This window comes from Ascochyta rabiei, chromosome 14, assembly GCF_004011695.2.
Source record: "Ascochyta rabiei chromosome 14, complete sequence".
Classification (NCBI taxonomy): Eukaryota; Fungi; Ascomycota; class Dothideomycetes; order Pleosporales; family Didymellaceae; genus Ascochyta; species Ascochyta rabiei.
Genome location: NC_082418.1, coordinates 486,805 through 503,207, shown reverse-complemented (window position 1 = coordinate 503,207; position 16,403 = coordinate 486,805). Strand labels below are relative to the sequence as shown.

The following is a 16,403-nucleotide window of genomic DNA, read 5'->3' as shown; positions in this document are numbered from 1 at the left end:
ATGTCGCCTCTCGAACCAGATCAGCCAGTACGCCGGCTGTTAGCGTATCCGCCTCTCGACCCAAGCAAAGAGGAGATACGCCTGATCACTCTGCACCCGCCATTGAAAGATGACTCCTCTTTGCGATGCACATTCTCTCACACCTCGTTATCGTTTGGTACGGGCACTGCTCTGAAACTTCCGTCATACGGGACGCTCTCATATGTGTGGGGAGAGCCAGATTTTTCGGATTCCATCATCGTGTACAACCAGCAGCTACTTGTTACACACAATTTGACATCAATATTATGCAACTTCAGACAAAAAGAAAAACCACGGCTATTCTGGATTGACGCATTCTGCATCAATCAGCAAGACCTTTACGAACGAGCCCAGCAGGTGGAATTAATACGGAAGGTGTACTCTTCGTGCCGACGCGTTCTCGCTTGGGTTGGACCGACACAGATGGATATTCGTGGAGTCCCCTTTGAGCATTTGAACCTGGAAACGGAACACTGGCGCACGCAAGAGGAACATCTACAGCGTCTCGAGAAAGGCGAACTAGACCATCTCAAAGAGCAACAACAGCAGTTCAACATACTGAAGGAGTGGTGGTGGCAGCGATGGAATTACTGCGAAAGATAGTAGTTCGAGATTCACACACGCTCAGAACATTCGAAGAAAACTTTGCCCAGACGCAGCAGGACATGGACAGGTATAGAGCCACTCAGAAACGGAAAGAAGAGCACTCAGGCCACGATGCTTAATCAGCAGCAACTGCAGAGATGTTGATTGACGTCGAGGGAAATGCCCTTATGCCACTCTTAATATGCCCAACTTTCTGGAGTCGTGTTTGGGTCGTCCAGGAGATATCTTGCGCGCCGCAAGTGACGTTACTATGTGGTAGGACGGAACTGGAATGGGCCTACATGTCAAAATTCTTCAAAGACGAGCCGTACTTTGATGTATTTCATGCGATCGAGACTTCCCACGGCTACCGCTACATGAATAAGAAAAACTTTCGACGAATCTTCACCAACGCGAAGATTATTGAGGACCAACGCAAGACCATGTGCGACCCGACCATTAAATCATCCAACACGCTCCTTGACGTCCTTACACGGTTTCGCGACAAACAAGCTGCAGATCCCAGAGACAAGATATATGCATTACTCGGACTAATCACTCAAAGGCACAATATCAACGTCGACTATACCAAGGTCCTGCAGCGCTGATATCAAGAGGTAACACTGGCTTTGATCAGAATATCCGGCAACCTCGATATTATGTGCCAGAACCCGTTTGAGTTCGGTCGAGGGTTGAAGCATCTGAGAGAGGTCCAAAAGAGAAGCGTTACAATGTCACATGGATATCACGAATCCATACTCTCTTGGACAACAGAGTTCCATCTACAGCGTGACGACTGCTTCCCAGTCATGTTTGCTCAAAGAGACATTTTCAATGCTGGATCGAAGACTGAGAGCGTAAACTGTCGTGTGGTGAGCAAGCATATAAATATATTAGTGCTTCAAGGAACCATCATCGATCGTATTGGGTCCATGTTTCCAGATTGGGGGAGAGGCATGTTCTCCCGATCCAAAGATCTGACAAGGCAAGACCGATGTCGAGTTGACTCTGTCCTTCAGCACACCGGCCTCCGCGACGGCCGACACGGGTACTCAGCACCGCACATACTGCACTTAATTTATGAGGGTAGGGCCGAAACCCCTGAATACGTTCCCCCAACTAGTAAGAATGCAGCCAAGCCTCCGAGAGACCCCGAAAGCCCTACCCGAGCATTCTGGCGCACTGTGGTTAAAGACTGCGCTGCACCTCTTAGAATGCGCCGGCTGACGACAGAGGGGATTGAGGAGCTGGACACGATGAATTTATACAACATCAAAGCTGGAGAGCTCCCTCGCACGTGTATTGCTACGGGCAGTCCCGATGCTCCAGATGCGAAATTAGAGCCCATCGAGCTACCTTAAGAAGACAGCGAAAACTACATCTTCGTTATAAGCTTGAACGGCCTTTACCTGCTCACTCGGCGATTTGTCAAAAAAGGAGATGTCATCGCGGTACTGGATGGCGGGAGAGTACCAGTTGTTCTCCGAAGTGTGGAAGGAGGTGGCGATGCAGACTTCGAACAGAAGTACGAATTCGTGTGTTATATATGCTCATGGCATCATGGACGGCGAGGTTGAGGATGCTGTCGCTAGCGGATGGCTTCAGCAGGCAATACTGCTCGCTTGATCTTAACAAGGAGCTGAGCAGCCTGATGACAATGATACAACCAACGCCATAGCTGAGGCTTTGTGCATGGTTGGTATTTTGTAGTGGGGAATAGAGAAGAAACACTTTTACCCAGATTACAGCAGATCCAAATAGACGAATGTTTTGTGAGTTAACTTCTTTCGCCAAACAGGTGAGCAGAAACGGGCTAAAACTACGGCGAAGGCTCGGATAGGGCGTGAGAAGAGGTGAATTGAGCGTTTGGTATGTCTGGTGTAAACGCACACCGGAACATCCTGGGCTTGCACCAAAACGCAACCTTCGTGGCGATGAGATAAAAATTTCGTTGCCTCATTCTAGTTTCAGGTAATAAGAATGCAACCTGCACAAGCGGCGACTACCGCGCCTCGCTCACCCACTTCGACTTGTGGTATGTCGTACTCGGGAAAACCTCACCCTGGTCCCACTGGATTTGGTCAGCAAGGACGCTCTACTTAACAAAATGGTCGCACACGGAAGACACTTACATGCTCGGCAATACACCCTTCCTCCCAGCGAAATCTATCGACGACTTCTCCAAAGCTGGTGTTGTAGTTCAACCATCCCTGCGGCGATATGAAAGTCGTGCGCAACACTGTTATATTTTGAGAAGCCCAGATTGGGCTCAAGATAGACCATGCTGAATCGGAGCCGTTCTTTGCTAATGGGTTGTGGTTCTGTCCGAGCTGTCAGTCAGGGCAAAACAATCAAGGCAGAAGGCTGCGAACAATGTAATCATGCGCAATATATCGAAATGCCTCAGTGATGTCTCTCTCATAGATGAAAGCGTAGGCGAATGCTTTGTGACGATTGTGTGTTTCTTTCACTGTCGTGCCGGGCCTGCGAACGCAGGGTGGTGGTTTTACGGGGGCATTCTGTCTAGTCTGAAGCGATACATCAGAAGCAGGAGCTGCAGAACCTGGAAGTGCGAGACCAGTCGTAAGAGCTAGTGAGCTGAGGGAGATGAAAGTCAAACGCATCTTGGGTGATTTTCTGAGTCAAGATGCAACGGCCTTGTGGAGAAGAAGCCACCTTCTTATGTAGATAAGGCTTTCCAATATATCTTGAGGCATTGAAACATCTCGAAGCCATGGAACATCACTCGGCTGCGAGTCGGAGATTTTCCCGCTACGCTTTACGTTGAACTCCGAGAAATTGGTTATGCACTGGGTTCGGCAGTTGCATGACCGGAGTGATTGGTCTGACTGAAACAACATTGCGCCGAAGCGACCGATCCAGGAAGCGCGTCGAGCTCTACATAGTATAGTGCTTGTTTCCACCTTCTGCATATGAGTAGTATAGTTTATTTTGTTTGTTATCTTCATGCTTGTCGTCACTTCCAAAATTTGTGTGGTCTTTCGTGCTCGGGAGTCTTCGGAAGTATAAGCTATAGCAAACCAAGAAAGCCGGTTCCTCTTGATATTTTCGTATTCGCCCTCGAACAAGTCCTCATTCCAAGTGCGAGTCAAGATTGATGATCCTGTTTACACACAAGCAGCCTGCAGGAAGAGGATGTGGAGCCGTTTGAGGTTTCTGCTCGACTAAGTGGCAGAGACATACGATCGAGTTGTTAGGAAAGCTACGCGATCAGCCAATTCTGCGACTTCATCTTCTTTTGTACTGTCTGACTGTGATTGCGTGTTTTTTCAGGCTTTCATTATATGTCGGGAAGTCTCCTTCACTGCCACTCTTTGTGCACTCGCCCTACGCCTGCTGGCATTCCGCTCGTACAGCAGACGTTTTTGCTGCTTCTGGTCAAGCCACGCTGGTTTATTTCTTGACTACGCAACTCGAAAACTTCGGATTTGTCTTTGATGACGTACATTGTCCGCCCGCCTTACCACATACCGGACCTTCTCATTTACTCTACTCTCGTCGCCCGCGCGCTGGTACCGTCCAACGGCCCACTTCCTTCTTCGAAACTCGACACGAAGATAGCAAAGCCGTAAGTCGGGGACATGCGTGTGGCGGCAACAAGGCGTCTCCCACAACTATTGGGCGTCGCTGATCCTAGCTGGGATCCGGGATATTACATAGGTTGGCTGCGGGTATAAGGTAGCCGTCGCGGTATACTTCACCGGCTGATATCCAGAGTGGTCCGCGACATCGCCATACACATAAAGCGCGGCATTGCGGAAGCCGCAGCCCACAGCCTGCTTTTTTAGCCCAACAGCAGACAGGTGAGCTTGTCTTATGACACTTCTGAGAAGATCTTACTGGAGCCATTGTTCCGCTCACTTCTTGTCATTCCTGAATCCCAATATGTGGAGTCATGAGTGAAGTGAATATGGTGCGGAAGGCATGTCTGGTAGACGACTGAGGATCTACTCAGATAGAGTTGCACGGTGGCAGAGTTGTCCAGACGCGTGATTACAACCGGTCTGGCTGGCAATACTGACGGAACTGCAAGGTCAAGAGCGTGAATGCGTATGCAGATCTTCACCCATCGCGCGATCAGGCTGCTTTGCAGAAGTTCGCTCAGAAGAGTGATGCCTGGAGGATTGGGCACGCTTCACAAGCACGAGCAATTTGAATAAGAATATTAATTGTTGAATTTCCACTATTTTCACATACGACCATAGGACGTTGAAAACAAGGCTTCCCGTTCGCTCAGCCCTATTTAAGCAACGTACCGGCGGATTAGTAGTTAGGTGGGTGACCACTAGCGAATACCCGCTGTTGTATGTTTTTGCGAAGTTTTTGCCATCTTACTATCACCATTTGTCAGGCATCTAAGAGGCGGTTCTTGAATTTAACGTTGTTGCCGCTGTGATCATCAGGCAGCGAGTGTACAAGAACTTGTAGGCAGACTTCCAGAGGAACCTCGAGGATGATATGCAAAATTTGCGTGGGACTTAGCTTTGGGAGGGGGGAGGGGGGAGAGAGGCGGGGGGCGATGTGGCTTATATAGCGTTGGCTCCCTGGATTACCAGAGAAACTAGAAGGCATTAAGAGGAGTCAGAGGTCACGCAACCTCAGTCCCGCTTGCACTTCCATGGTTATTGTGCAGTCGCTTAGAATTATAAAGCTTAGCAGGCCAGGGTCTGACGAACCGCTATTTTTGTTGGCTACTTATTGGTATCAACCATGGTTGCATAAGGGCAGGGCTCTGACGGCTCTGGCGCTAGGATGGCTAACATTACACTTAGATATTATCTTTCTGCATTCAAGCGCGCTGTGAAAGCTTATACAAATCACGAATACAACACTAAACAGAATCAGGTTCTCGCAGCGGTGCGTATTACTAGAACTCACCGCAGCTTACAGTATAATAATTGAATAGTATATCAAATTCGATTTGCCAAGGATAGAGCAGCTTTCTACACGAGCATACAAAAAGCCCATCGCTCCACTAGCAGTTATCCAGGACCTTGTGCGATTTCTTCTAGTATGCAATAAGTATGAATCACCTCACTCGCGCATCGTCATACAGCTAGTATCCTCGCTGCTTCCTTTATCTTTCATAGGCAGTCGCCCAGGTGAGGTCATTGAATCAGAAGGGTAGAAGTACAGCAACGAGAGACTACTCTATGGCGACGTAGAAGTAGTACGGCAGAAAGACTCTAGGTACAACAGATCGCCTTACAAGTGCGTGTTCATAATCATAAGGGCCACCAAAGAAACGAAAAATATGCGTGCGTACTCCAGCGAGCCTCAGAAAGGCCTTACTGATATGCATAGACCGCTGCTCGTGCTCTACGCAGGACCAGAGGACCGAGCTCTTTATCTAGTGATCTAGTTCCTCGCCCAAGCTCTGGCCGACCGCGTTTTCGAGGACGCCGATTCCATAGACGATATAGAAAGCAAGGAGATACCGCCTGGAGCCATGAGATACACCTTCCTTTACAGGCCAAGCAAGCACACACAACCTGTTATGTATGGTGTCTGTCCTGACCGAACAATATCTGATAAGCACATCGGGAACTACAGTTGTTTCAGTAATCAGATAAAGAGCTTAGGCCAGAGAGCTGGTAGCAATAGATGAGTCATCGAGTAGCCTATTGTTTCTTTCTATAGTCAAGCACCCACCGCGTCTGCTCCTCGAAACGCTTAAGCTCCGGGCCTTCTAATGTCTTCAAGCCATTTTCTCGTAGAGTAGAAAAAAGATCTACAGCATCGTCAAAGAAGTCAGGGGTGGTAAAACCAGTATCATCTACTCGGCCTTCCAAGTCATCCCAAAAATCCCGCATATCGTTATAGCTAACCGCGTCTTCGTGGCTTTTCTGAATTTCTTCAGCAGAAAAATGGTATGGGCAAGTGGCTGTTGAGCCAGCATATTCTTTCCAGTCCCTAGAGCAGTTATCAGTTCCCAGACATGACTGTCAAAAGTCTAAGCAGTGTTTCGTACCTCTCAATTCGAATCAAACAGTCACGAAGAGGAAGGATGTCTCCGTCCCAAGACGCAGAGGCGAATTCCACAACGTTACTCAACATTTTTCCATGAGGATATCTTAGCACCTGATTCAAGAGGGGATTCCGACCAGCAGTTTTGTGTTCGTAACTATAAACCTGGACAGACTGCTGTACCTTATACTCCACTGAGCGTCGCTCGTCTTCCGGCATCTCCTCGTATTCCGGCGGTAGCTTCAGCATAATTTCGCCGTTGTAATCCAGAAGTCGTGGTGCCCTTGCTCGAAGGATGAGAGGGCCAACCCAGCAAGATTGCCAATCAATGACGCTAGAGATTTTTCCGTCATAGACGAACAGGTTGCCAGGGTGTAGGTCGCGGTGCCAAAGGAAGGGAGCAAGTAGTTCAGGTTCTTTTGGAAGTAATTGAGCAATGACACTGAGAAACTTTCCGAGTAAGTCAATGTGGGCCTGACGGTCGCTCTGGCCTTTGGAGGCGCTCCATTTCTCCATAGAGAGCGGCAAAGATTCAGCATAGTGACTGAGCCAAGCAATCTCGCGGTGTGCAATTGCTTCCACATATTCACATGCACTAGTCCCTTCAATGGCTGTCAGTATCTTGGTAAGCTCGTTGCGATGGAGGCTTACGTACAAGGCCCACGATCAACAGCCATTACTGCCCTTTGTTTCTTCCAGAATGCCCTTTCGACTGTGGGACCAATGACGAATCTATTCGCGACATCTGCTTTCAAGCTATCCGTAATGTTACCGGTGACTTTTGCGGTCGTGCACCCAGGAAAGCTGTCTTTCCTATAATAGAGTGCGCCGTGTCTATTGTCATTAGAAACGTCACTATATAGAGCTTGTGAGTTAACGCAGCCACGTACCTGTTTAGCGATGCAGAGAGAAGCTTCTCGTCAATGGTGACAAGCTCAGTCACAATTCCCAATTGTTCTTTCAAATCCATTGTATCCCAAACTTTCGACAGTTGTATGCCTTGGGCTTCCTCCATGATGATGTATTCTGAGCCAACTGGGTTATCGGCTGTAGCACAGTAGGCCAGAATCTTTGGTACAGGTATGTCAAGGATCGATTTTGCCTGTATAAATAAGTATCCACCGAAGACAGGAAGTGAAATGTTTGTCTCACAAAGTCCATTGTAGCAACCTCTGAGGTGGTTGTGTACTTGGGAGGGCCTGCGTTGGGATGAGGAATGCGAGCCATCAAGACCGATCCATTGTCCATCTGAAGGCGGAAAACCTTGTTGAAATTTCCTTCGCCAATTTTGCTCATAGAGACGCACTTCTCAGATCCGGCAATGCCCACAGCGACCTTCTGAAGTTCATTGACATTGAATGCGCGATAACGTTCGCGCAATTGTTCTTCCTCCCCCCAAAGCCATCTTCCGGAAGTGTAGTGGAAGTAGTCATGGGACTCGTCATGATGCGTGGTTGCCATGGCTTCACCCTTGTGCGCTAGATAATTACGCAAGGTAGAGTGAAATGGGCGCGCAGTGATCTGTTTAATATGCAATTGCAGGCGATGAAAAGAGGTACGCTGGAGGGAAAGGCTAAGAAAGGACATAGAAGCGATTGAAGAATTAAAGCTAGTAAGAGCTTGTGGTTGGGCTGGCTCACAGTTTTGTCTCGCAACGATGTTGGACGCGAATCTTGTGTCGCAGGCGTTGCCAAGGTCTGTCTAATTTAGCGCGCCAAGCTTTCCCCTCATATCTTGCACACAAGTCAGGCGCAATTTAGCGCGCGCATACACCTACCATCCCCATGGGTGGCTAATCAAGATATCCCATATACACCGACCAGCTAGTGAGATGCTTTCTGCGTATATCATCCGTTCCGAAAAGCTCTTCCATTTACCTCATGTGACGAAGTTTGAATCGCATGAAGGCAGTATGCTTCGTCTTGCCCAGGTGTGATGCGCTCGCATTGTTGAAACAGGATAGAGCGTCGCTTCCTTCATCACTCGCACACTATGGATGCCTAGGAAGCGTTTCATGCTCCTATTTCTGGTTCTGACTCTGGTTGGATCACAATTGCGGCACATGTGTTAATGACCTCCACCACAAGCTTTCAAAACGCTGACGGCCCTTTTGTGGTGGTCTTACCTCTTTTGCAAAGTGTTGTCATCCTATCGTTTTCTGACGAGGGAGCAAAGGCTCATTATCCCAAGCGCTTAGGATACAAATAGGTTCCATTGAGTGGTTTGGCGCTTGCTAATCATCAACTATAAATCGACCTGGGGTACTCCTACATGAGGGTGCAAATTTCCAAATTCCAAGCACCTACCACTGCAAGTTTTACTCCCTTTTGACATCTTCTCTCGAATTTTGTGTCAACATTATCAATATTCCGTCCCCGGGGAATATATTGTATCTACCCGCTGTCACTTCTATACACAACCATTTCGAACGGTCCAACGCAATCTACGAATTAAGACTTTCCACTTTATACACCATTATAATCATCTCGAATATTGCAGAGATATCATGTCCAAGAGCACGTTCAACGACTTTCGCAAGGCGATCGATTGGAAGAAAGTGCTGAAGAAGGGCTCGAGTACCCCTCATGGACACCGCCTCTTTCCGAGCAGAACTCCAACACAAGATTCGGCGTACAACTACCGTGCAGACAAGGGAGCTGATCTTGGGAACGGGAAATTTGAGGTCATCATTCAGGCGAACAAGAACGCAGAGAACAAGGCTGTTCGTGATGCTGCCAATAAGAACAGTCATGCTATTCATGCAAAGGCTGTCGCCGACCCCGCCAATGATCCTCAAGGATCTAAGGTAGACGAGGAACTATTTGCAGATTGGGAGGCTAGAAAGAAGTGATGCGTTTGACAAGAATCACCTATACTCTATGTAACAAAATCGCATGAGTAGCCAGAATGAATATGTATCAATACAAGCAACTTAGAGGATAAACACAATGGTTGCTATCGTGCTGCTTTTTTAACGCAATAATTCGACTGCGACACGCTCATCGATATCGATGATCAGGAGCTGCAGCAGGAAACGACGTGAGGCAACGTGATGACTGTCTAGCAAAACAAGAATGTGGGGTTCATAGGGTGAGGGCTGCTGGTGTTCGTTGATGACATTGCTTACCGCCATGACCGCTGTGGTCTCATTTCCAGTATAAGGCCACACTTAGCCGCCTCCTTGCTGCCTTAAATGATATGCGTGGGTCAGAAGGTTTGCACAGCCCTCGTTAGCGCAGCCACAGCCCTTAGATTAGTCAGCCGCTCTGTAGCCTTTCCCAGGCACAGACAAGTCTCCCAGGGTCCCGCTTACTGAATACAGCCAATTTTGCTACTTTTGTGGTAACAGAACGAGAGACAGCAAGGCTTCCCGTTCGCTCAGCCCTATTTGAGCAACGTACCGGCGGATTAGTAGTTAGGTGGGTGACCACTAGCGAATACCCGCTGTTGTATGTTTTTTGCAGTTTTCCATACTCTATTGTATGCACGGAGAAGCTCTTTCTTTTTCAATTCCTAGCGTTTTTGTAACGTGCGCATTGGGCATAAGTATGTCAATTCGCGAAAAATTGTTCTTGACTCCCCCTATGCGGATTGAATCTCTCGATTGTTGATTTGCCTTAAAGATTAGGTTGCTAGTATGCCTTTGTGGACACCACGTACGCTATAGGTTTTGTGAAAGGTAATTCCTTACAGCTCGCACTCGGTCAATCTGCGGTTCGAGGTGATCACTATGCGTATCGTCACTGTAAGGCAACTGTTGTAACAGGGCACATGTGGTTGAGACTTTGAACTGAAGCAAGCGAGAAGTACTAGTTTTACCAAGCAACATTGGTGGATATGTCTTGATGTATGGAGAGCAATTATGAGTGGTGTTGCAAGGGTATGTAGACACGAGGTAGTGGGGCGGTGCGTACTTTATACCAATCGGCCGATTATAGGCCATGCCGACATTGTGCATACATGTATCCAGAGATCACGCTCAACGGACTTGGCTTTCCACACCTCTTGTCAGAAACTACATCCCTATGCGTATGACGCAACTGACTCCTTGTGGCTGGAAATGATGTTCTTCAGACATTGGTCGCGTACCAAGACCAGACTGCAGGCCATGTCTATTGGCATGACGAGCTAATACTACCAGATGGGAGGGCCGAGTAGGCTACATAGAACTAACAATCTAAAGTGTCGCTGGCGCCTGTATGACTAGCAGGAGCCGGTACTGCATGGTCACTGTCAGCTCCGTGGTCCCTTCTGCGTGCCAAGATAACCAACACTGCGATCAAAACATCTTTAAGAAATACAATACATAAACAACAACTGCTTCTTCAAGCAAAGCACACCAGTCAAAGCTAACAGTGTGAATTGAGCTTCTTGCCTCCAAATTTTCGCTCATGGGCCCGCTTATATTGATTTTGGACTCTGCAAATGCTGTAGTTCGAAGACAGCTGGTATCTAGGTACTTGACAGCTCGTGACTCATATCTTGTGGACTTTGAAGTTTGAAAGCCGATCGAGAAAGCTCAGAAGGCAGTGAGTAGTATGGCTGGGAGGGGTCATAGCCACCCTGCTGAGATGCTGTCCCGTGTAATTAATTCGCTTGTTGCTCGCCGTTCCAAGGGTTTGGGAGCGGGAAGCCTTGCAGTGAGTACGCCGGTGCTTCTACCATGTGTGGTTGTACGGAACTACCGGGTAAAGAGTGGTTCGCTATGGCATAGCTATTCATATAAATCGCTGGGTTTTATGCAAGTTCAGCTCGGTTCGGTTCGATTGGCTTGTTGCGACGTCTACGGCGGAGGCAGAAGAAGACTATGCCAATGACGGCGACCAGGGTGATTACGCCGCCAACCACCCCGCCTGCTATGGCACCGGTGTTTGATTTGGATTTTGTTTGGCTTGTTGAAGTCGCTGTTGCTGCGGCTGGTAAGATTTTTGATGCAGTTCGCGGTGCTGCGGAGGCTGTCGTCCCAAAGTACACAGACAAGTCGCGTACCATAAAACCTGCTGCCGGTGCCGTTGCGGTGGCAGGTCCATCAGCACTGTTGCCATATTAGCTTGAAGATTGACTAAAAATGACTATGCACAAGAAGTACTCACTTGCCGCCGACAAAAGATATGATTTTATCAGGCACCCTATATCCCGTCGTGTTGTCTTGTATCCCATGTCACCAAACTCCTTCTTCAATGGCCTCCTACCCAAGTAAGAGACCGTGCTGTCCACCGATCTTTGGGACATCGCATTCTGCTAATGAGGCATTCGGAATCTGGCCACCGACGAAGAGCATCTGCGATTCTCGGATTACGTCGCAAGACGTCCATGCCTTGCCTCCGAGGTAGTTTGGAACAAGTGCTGCATATGCCTGGATGGGTCAGTACATAGCAAACACAAACACGATTTTTTTTAAGAAAGACACAGTTGATATAGTGTTTGTATTAGGGGTAGGTTTAAGCTGTTGCTTAGTTAATTTTGTCTAGGTATATAGGGTTAGTATAGCTAGTTATAATAGGGGGTATTTGTAATAAAGTAAGAGCTGTGTAGCAATTGCTAGGCAGGCAATAGCTATAGCTAGGAGTCCTCTGTTGCCTTTAACCGGTCTACATCTTCAGACGCACGGGCCATTGCAGAGATTTCATCTCAACTAAGACCAGATAACCACTCTGTTCAGCTTACAATAGCCAGCGCGCCTGTTCCAACGCCTGCACTACAAAACAGACGCTGGAAATTAATGTTAGGAAGGCATGTTCGTAATATTGGGATGAAAAATCGATAGAAATCGACCTTTCTCCAACTATGAAAAGTTGGTGTTCGGTGTCGAACAGCTGGATATTCTGGAGCGAAATTGATCTGTGTCAAAGAAAAGGTCTCGTCAGACACGTCTTACGCTCATGTTTGCCTGCGATTATGTCAACAAAAAGAGACTCGAGAAAAAGGAATGAAGGCCCACATAGCTGCTCACGCCGTTGTTCGTCTCGAGACCTCCAAAGTAGGCAAGCATGCCTGCATCTGAAGTTGGAATGAAATTAAGCAATCCCTCAGCTCGTGGCGTCTGATCATACGTGCTGTTTTGCCAGCGTCGAGTGTTCATGTTGAAACAAGTCAGTGAGTTCAACATGAAGCGATCATCAGTCCACTCTAGCATAGACAACTTGGTCAGATATCCGCCATAATAGTACGCAGTTCCTGTATCCGTAACAGTACCAGCGCCAAATGCCGGCCACTTGATGTTGATAAGGGAGCCATCTGAAGCACTTGAACGATTCCAGGTGTTGTAGATGATGTCGTAGAGCCACAGCGTAGTAAAAGACTGCACGTCGTTTGCTGTGTTGTACTCACCACCAAACAAGTAGAACAACTTGTTGGCGGAGTCAGGCCACAGGATCCCACCGCTCACGGATGGTACCTCTGGATCCTACAAAACAATCAGCTTGTTTCAAAAAAAAACCACAAACATACTTTGGGGACACATCTTCGTCAGGTTGCTATACTGGGGCGGAAACTTGAAGTCGTTCTTAGTATCCAAAACGTCCTCCCAAAGCAGTCAAGTGTCTACGCCAATAAGCCACATACATTCTAATACTACGTCTCCACGAACTCACTCTGCTCTGCGACACTGCCATTATCAACAGATCCTCCATAGTACACTTTACCACCATCTATGTACAGCTTCGAGTCGACTCTGCACGTCTGATGTAGGTGACGCCGACAGAAGCTATCGACAGGATCCCCAACGTTCTGTTGTGCGGCTGTGATAGCCAGTACCGCGCTGGATAGTAGACACCAAAATGCCATGTCAAAAAGAAAATTCGCGTGGCTGGGAGAGTGGGACCACCAGAGCGTTAAGCTTTTGTTCACGCGCGGTGCGGAGCTTCCAGCTTCCAGATAAGAGACGGAGATGCGAATGGGGATCCATTGGTTCAGGTAGCCCCTTTCCGGCGCGGCAGAACTAATATCAATGCAGCTTGTCCGTACTAAGGTGCGCACCTGGGTCTTCTCTCACCTCATTCGCCAGTGCCATTGATGTAGGGCTTTGGGTGTCGTGACGTGCATATCGTGGCAACAAGGCAAAAGGCAACCCTCCCACAGTACAGACCATGGGCTAAATGAGGCCCAGAAACTGTACGTTGGCAATGTTTCTAGTTACTCGTATTTCGTGTCTCTGATAGTCGATTACAGTCCCGTCGAGCGCACGGCGATAATCTTCTGTGACTATACAGTCAATTTTATAACGTTTCACCTGATTCAGAAGCTGCAGTCATCAATATCTTGCGGGGACCGATTGCAATGTGCTAGCGCAAGGCACTGTGCAAACCAGAAGGCCTTGCGAGCACCCCTTGAGCTTGTTTGGCGAAGTCTACACAGAGACTGTCGCAGAATAGAGCCGCCTCCATTGGTAAGGCTCGACTATCGAATACAGCTTCAGTCGCGTAGCTTGAAGGCCCTGTGAGCAGTTATGCCGTTACGAGAGGCTGAGGTCGCAGTAAGGAGTGTTACACAACCGGTCAGCACGCACGTTGTTTAGGGTTTGCTGGAAGCATGTGCTAGTGAGTTATCCTGTAGCTTTGCAGTTCTCGCGGCGAGCAGTCCACTGATTGGTCTATCAAGAAGATTGCTCGAAGCTCCACGCTCAACGATCCGTGAGAAGCCAATATGCTGTGTCTACACCGGCTAAGACCTTGTATTCCACGGGTATGCCGACGCGTCTCTGTACTTTGCTTTATAGGAAGTCCAGAACTAATTATCAGTTACTGTCTGAAGTCTACAACGGAGCGCACGTCAATCGCGATTCTATCGCGATGTATCGGTAATGACGTGCGGCCGGTGAAACGGCAGGAAGTTAGTGCGTAAGCGAGCACGTGACGTTAGCCCGCGCTCTTTTCTTGTGCTGTTATCTTAAATTATTTTCTTCATCGTGAGTGAGAGGCCTGTGAGGGAAAGAGAGTTGGACGTATGCCGCAAGCGAACATTCGCTGTTATGGGAAGTGGCATATCGCCTGGGTATGGACAATAGGAAGCGGATAGGGGGGTGATCACTGGGGTGTGAGGGGAGGCAGTACGTCAAACTATGACTTCGACAAAACGCAGGGATATACGGATTACCATGTACAGCTTCTCAACGAGGCAGGTTCTGATAACCTCATTTTATCACTCTGAGATTGATAGGCCATGTCGAAGTCCAGAGCATCACACTCACCTTTCGCCTGTGTCAGTGAGCTGTTTGAGAAGATCCAAGCCTTTCGGAGGATGAAGTCAGTGCTTTCATTGCTTAGCTCTTCCCGCGCTCTTTGTGAAAACCTCCTCACACTTCCCCTTAGATGACGCTGTCTTAGCACTCCAGAAATGACGAGAAACGCCCAAATCCAGGCAACGCATCCATTGGCAGGTATTCGCTTTGACTTAGGGCAGAACAGACAAAGTAGATAAACAGATGTACGATATTGACGCAAAAGATAAGTATGTTGAGTGACCTTGTGCCTCCGCTGGACCACGTCCAACCTCAATTCAAGCCATTGTCACCCAGCTTCTCCCTTCCAGACCCATCCTAACGCTTCTCGAAATCACCTCCAGGCTTCCCCGGCGAATGTTCCTGCACATGGTTGTCAAACTCCTTGCCCGAGAACTTGCCCTCGCGGACTTTGTTCTGGTTCTTGTGCGCAGCGATGCTGTGTTTCTCGACAGTATCGCCATGACGGTCTTCAACGGGCTTGGGTACGTCAGAGGCGTAAGCAGCTTCGTGACGGTGCCCTGGTCGGGTGGCACTAGGAGGATTTGAGGGGGACAGGGAAGACCGAGAGGATGGAGGGTTTGAAGCAGAGGAGTTGGTAGTGGTGGTGTAGTAGAGGACTGCGGCGCCGATGGCGGCGGTTGTGGTGAGCCTAGTGGGAGTCAGTACGGGGAGCGTCGTTTGGAGGTACGTGGGATTGGAAGGCGCGTTCAGCGGGTATTGGGATGCAAATTGCGGCGCGATGAGAGCTTCTGATGAAATTCCGACTACTCACCACGTCAACCGCGAGGAAGTTTTTAGCGTTTCCTTCGTGCGCTGATCATGGTCCGTCGCATACAGTCTCGCTGTTGGACATCTAACCTGGCACGGTGCTCGAGATAGGGCTCGTAGTGAGCTTGCCTTTGTGGAAAACATCGTGTAAGAATCGGCGTTCGTGTTTTTGTGATCAATTTGTTACTATAAGATACTATTCTGTGTTGTAGATTGTTAATGGCAAGTCTTAGTCGTAAATGTGCATACACGATGGTGTTCGCTCGCTGCAAGGTACGCTACGTCATCGGCTCATCTACGCGCCTCTGGGCACGCTATGTCACCCAGCTCGTGCGATGTTCCGAGCAAGCGAATGTGAGTATGTAAAAGGTTAACTCATTGTGAGTGTTCTGCCGGCTATCGATAAGAGAGAGCCATGTTGGATATTTATCTGATGTTCATGCCACCTAGAACGTGGCTATAAGATTTCAAAATTCAAAAGTGAATAATATGTTCTTTACATGATTGTTTCTTCCACATACGACCATAGGACGTTAAAAATAAGTTCTCCTGTCCAGACTGCTGTCTGTTGTAGCACTATTGTAGAAAGACCGTTATGCGCATTTCTGTTTTAAGAAACTACGCCTTTAAAAAAGCTAAGCTTTATTTAAATCTATTTTCTTTCCTTATTTATTATATAAACATTAAACTAAAGATAAGATTATAGTCTGTAGACTTTATAATATACTAACTACTAACTACTAATAAAGCTATACTATTAATTACGCTGTATTTTATGGAATTTTGTTTCTGCCTACCCTCCTGTCTAGGCCACGTGCTC

The 16,403-nt window shown here is 48.1% G+C and overlaps 9 protein-coding genes across 9 annotated transcripts, besides 3 other annotated features; 4 read left to right on the top strand and 5 right to left on the bottom strand.

Moving 5' to 3' along the window:
- EKO05_0008087 (uncharacterized protein) lies at positions 1 to 624 on the top strand (the record flags this gene model as incomplete). The annotated part of the gene is made up of 1 exon (XM_038941301.2): positions 1 to 624. One exon carries the CDS (start codon positions 1 to 3, stop codon positions 622 to 624), a length of 624 nt encoding a protein of 207 aa, XP_038796553.2.
- A 641-nt stretch (positions 625 to 1,265) lies between these two features.
- Positions 1,266 to 1,967, top strand: EKO05_0008086 (uncharacterized protein; the record flags this gene model as incomplete). The annotated part of the gene is made up of 1 exon (XM_059637200.1): positions 1,266 to 1,967. One exon carries the CDS (start codon positions 1,266 to 1,268, stop codon positions 1,965 to 1,967), a length of 702 nt encoding a protein of 233 aa, XP_059493183.1.
- Positions 1,968 to 2,608: 641 nt separating this feature from the next.
- On the bottom strand, positions 2,609 to 3,230 carry EKO05_0008085 (uncharacterized protein; the record flags this gene model as incomplete). The annotated part of the gene is made up of 3 exons (XM_038941464.1): positions 2,609 to 2,677; positions 2,739 to 2,927; positions 2,979 to 3,230. The coding sequence occupies 3 exons, from the start codon at positions 3,228 to 3,230 to the stop codon at positions 2,609 to 2,611; spliced, it is 510 nt and encodes a 169-aa protein (XP_038796552.1).
- Positions 3,231 to 4,974: 1,744 nt separating this feature from the next.
- EKO05_0008084 (uncharacterized protein) lies at positions 4,975 to 5,199 on the bottom strand (the record flags this gene model as incomplete). Its single annotated transcript, XM_059637199.1, has 1 exon — positions 4,975 to 5,199. One exon carries the CDS (start codon positions 5,197 to 5,199, stop codon positions 4,975 to 4,977), a length of 225 nt encoding a protein of 74 aa, XP_059493182.1.
- A 180-nt stretch (positions 5,200 to 5,379) lies between these two features.
- On the top strand, positions 5,380 to 5,755 carry EKO05_0008083 (uncharacterized protein; the record flags this gene model as incomplete). Its single annotated transcript, XM_059637198.1, has 2 exons — positions 5,380 to 5,484; positions 5,534 to 5,755. 2 exons carry the CDS (start codon positions 5,380 to 5,382, stop codon positions 5,753 to 5,755), a joined length of 327 nt encoding a protein of 108 aa, XP_059493181.1.
- A 493-nt stretch (positions 5,756 to 6,248) lies between these two features.
- Positions 6,249 to 8,181, bottom strand: EKO05_0008082 (Phosphotransferase enzyme; the record flags this gene model as incomplete). Its single annotated transcript, XM_038941303.2, has 5 exons — positions 6,249 to 6,540; positions 6,599 to 7,196; positions 7,250 to 7,428; positions 7,485 to 7,696; positions 7,747 to 8,181. 5 exons carry the CDS (start codon positions 8,179 to 8,181, stop codon positions 6,249 to 6,251), a joined length of 1,716 nt encoding a protein of 571 aa, XP_038796551.2.
- Positions 8,182 to 9,100: 919 nt separating this feature from the next.
- Positions 9,101 to 9,445, top strand: EKO05_0008081 (uncharacterized protein; the record flags this gene model as incomplete). Its single annotated transcript, XM_038946443.1, has 1 exon — positions 9,101 to 9,445. The coding sequence occupies one exon, from the start codon at positions 9,101 to 9,103 to the stop codon at positions 9,443 to 9,445; it is 345 nt and encodes a 114-aa protein (XP_038796550.1).
- A 2,005-nt stretch (positions 9,446 to 11,450) lies between these two features.
- EKO05_0008080 (uncharacterized protein) lies at positions 11,451 to 11,826 on the bottom strand (the record flags this gene model as incomplete). The annotated part of the gene is made up of 2 exons (XM_059637197.1): positions 11,451 to 11,629; positions 11,688 to 11,826. 2 exons carry the CDS (start codon positions 11,824 to 11,826, stop codon positions 11,451 to 11,453), a joined length of 318 nt encoding a protein of 105 aa, XP_059493180.1.
- A 179-nt stretch (positions 11,827 to 12,005) lies between these two features.
- Positions 12,006 to 12,398: a dispersed repeat.
- A 361-nt stretch (positions 12,399 to 12,759) lies between these two features.
- Positions 12,760 to 12,792: a tandem repeat.
- A 2,338-nt stretch (positions 12,793 to 15,130) lies between these two features.
- EKO05_0008079 (uncharacterized protein) lies at positions 15,131 to 15,727 on the bottom strand (the record flags this gene model as incomplete). The annotated part of the gene is made up of 2 exons (XM_059637196.1): positions 15,131 to 15,464; positions 15,588 to 15,727. 2 exons carry the CDS (start codon positions 15,725 to 15,727, stop codon positions 15,131 to 15,133), a joined length of 474 nt encoding a protein of 157 aa, XP_059493179.1.
- Positions 15,728 to 16,307: 580 nt separating this feature from the next.
- Positions 16,308 to 16,348: a tandem repeat.
- Between the last annotated feature and the right edge of the window lie 55 nt (positions 16,349 to 16,403).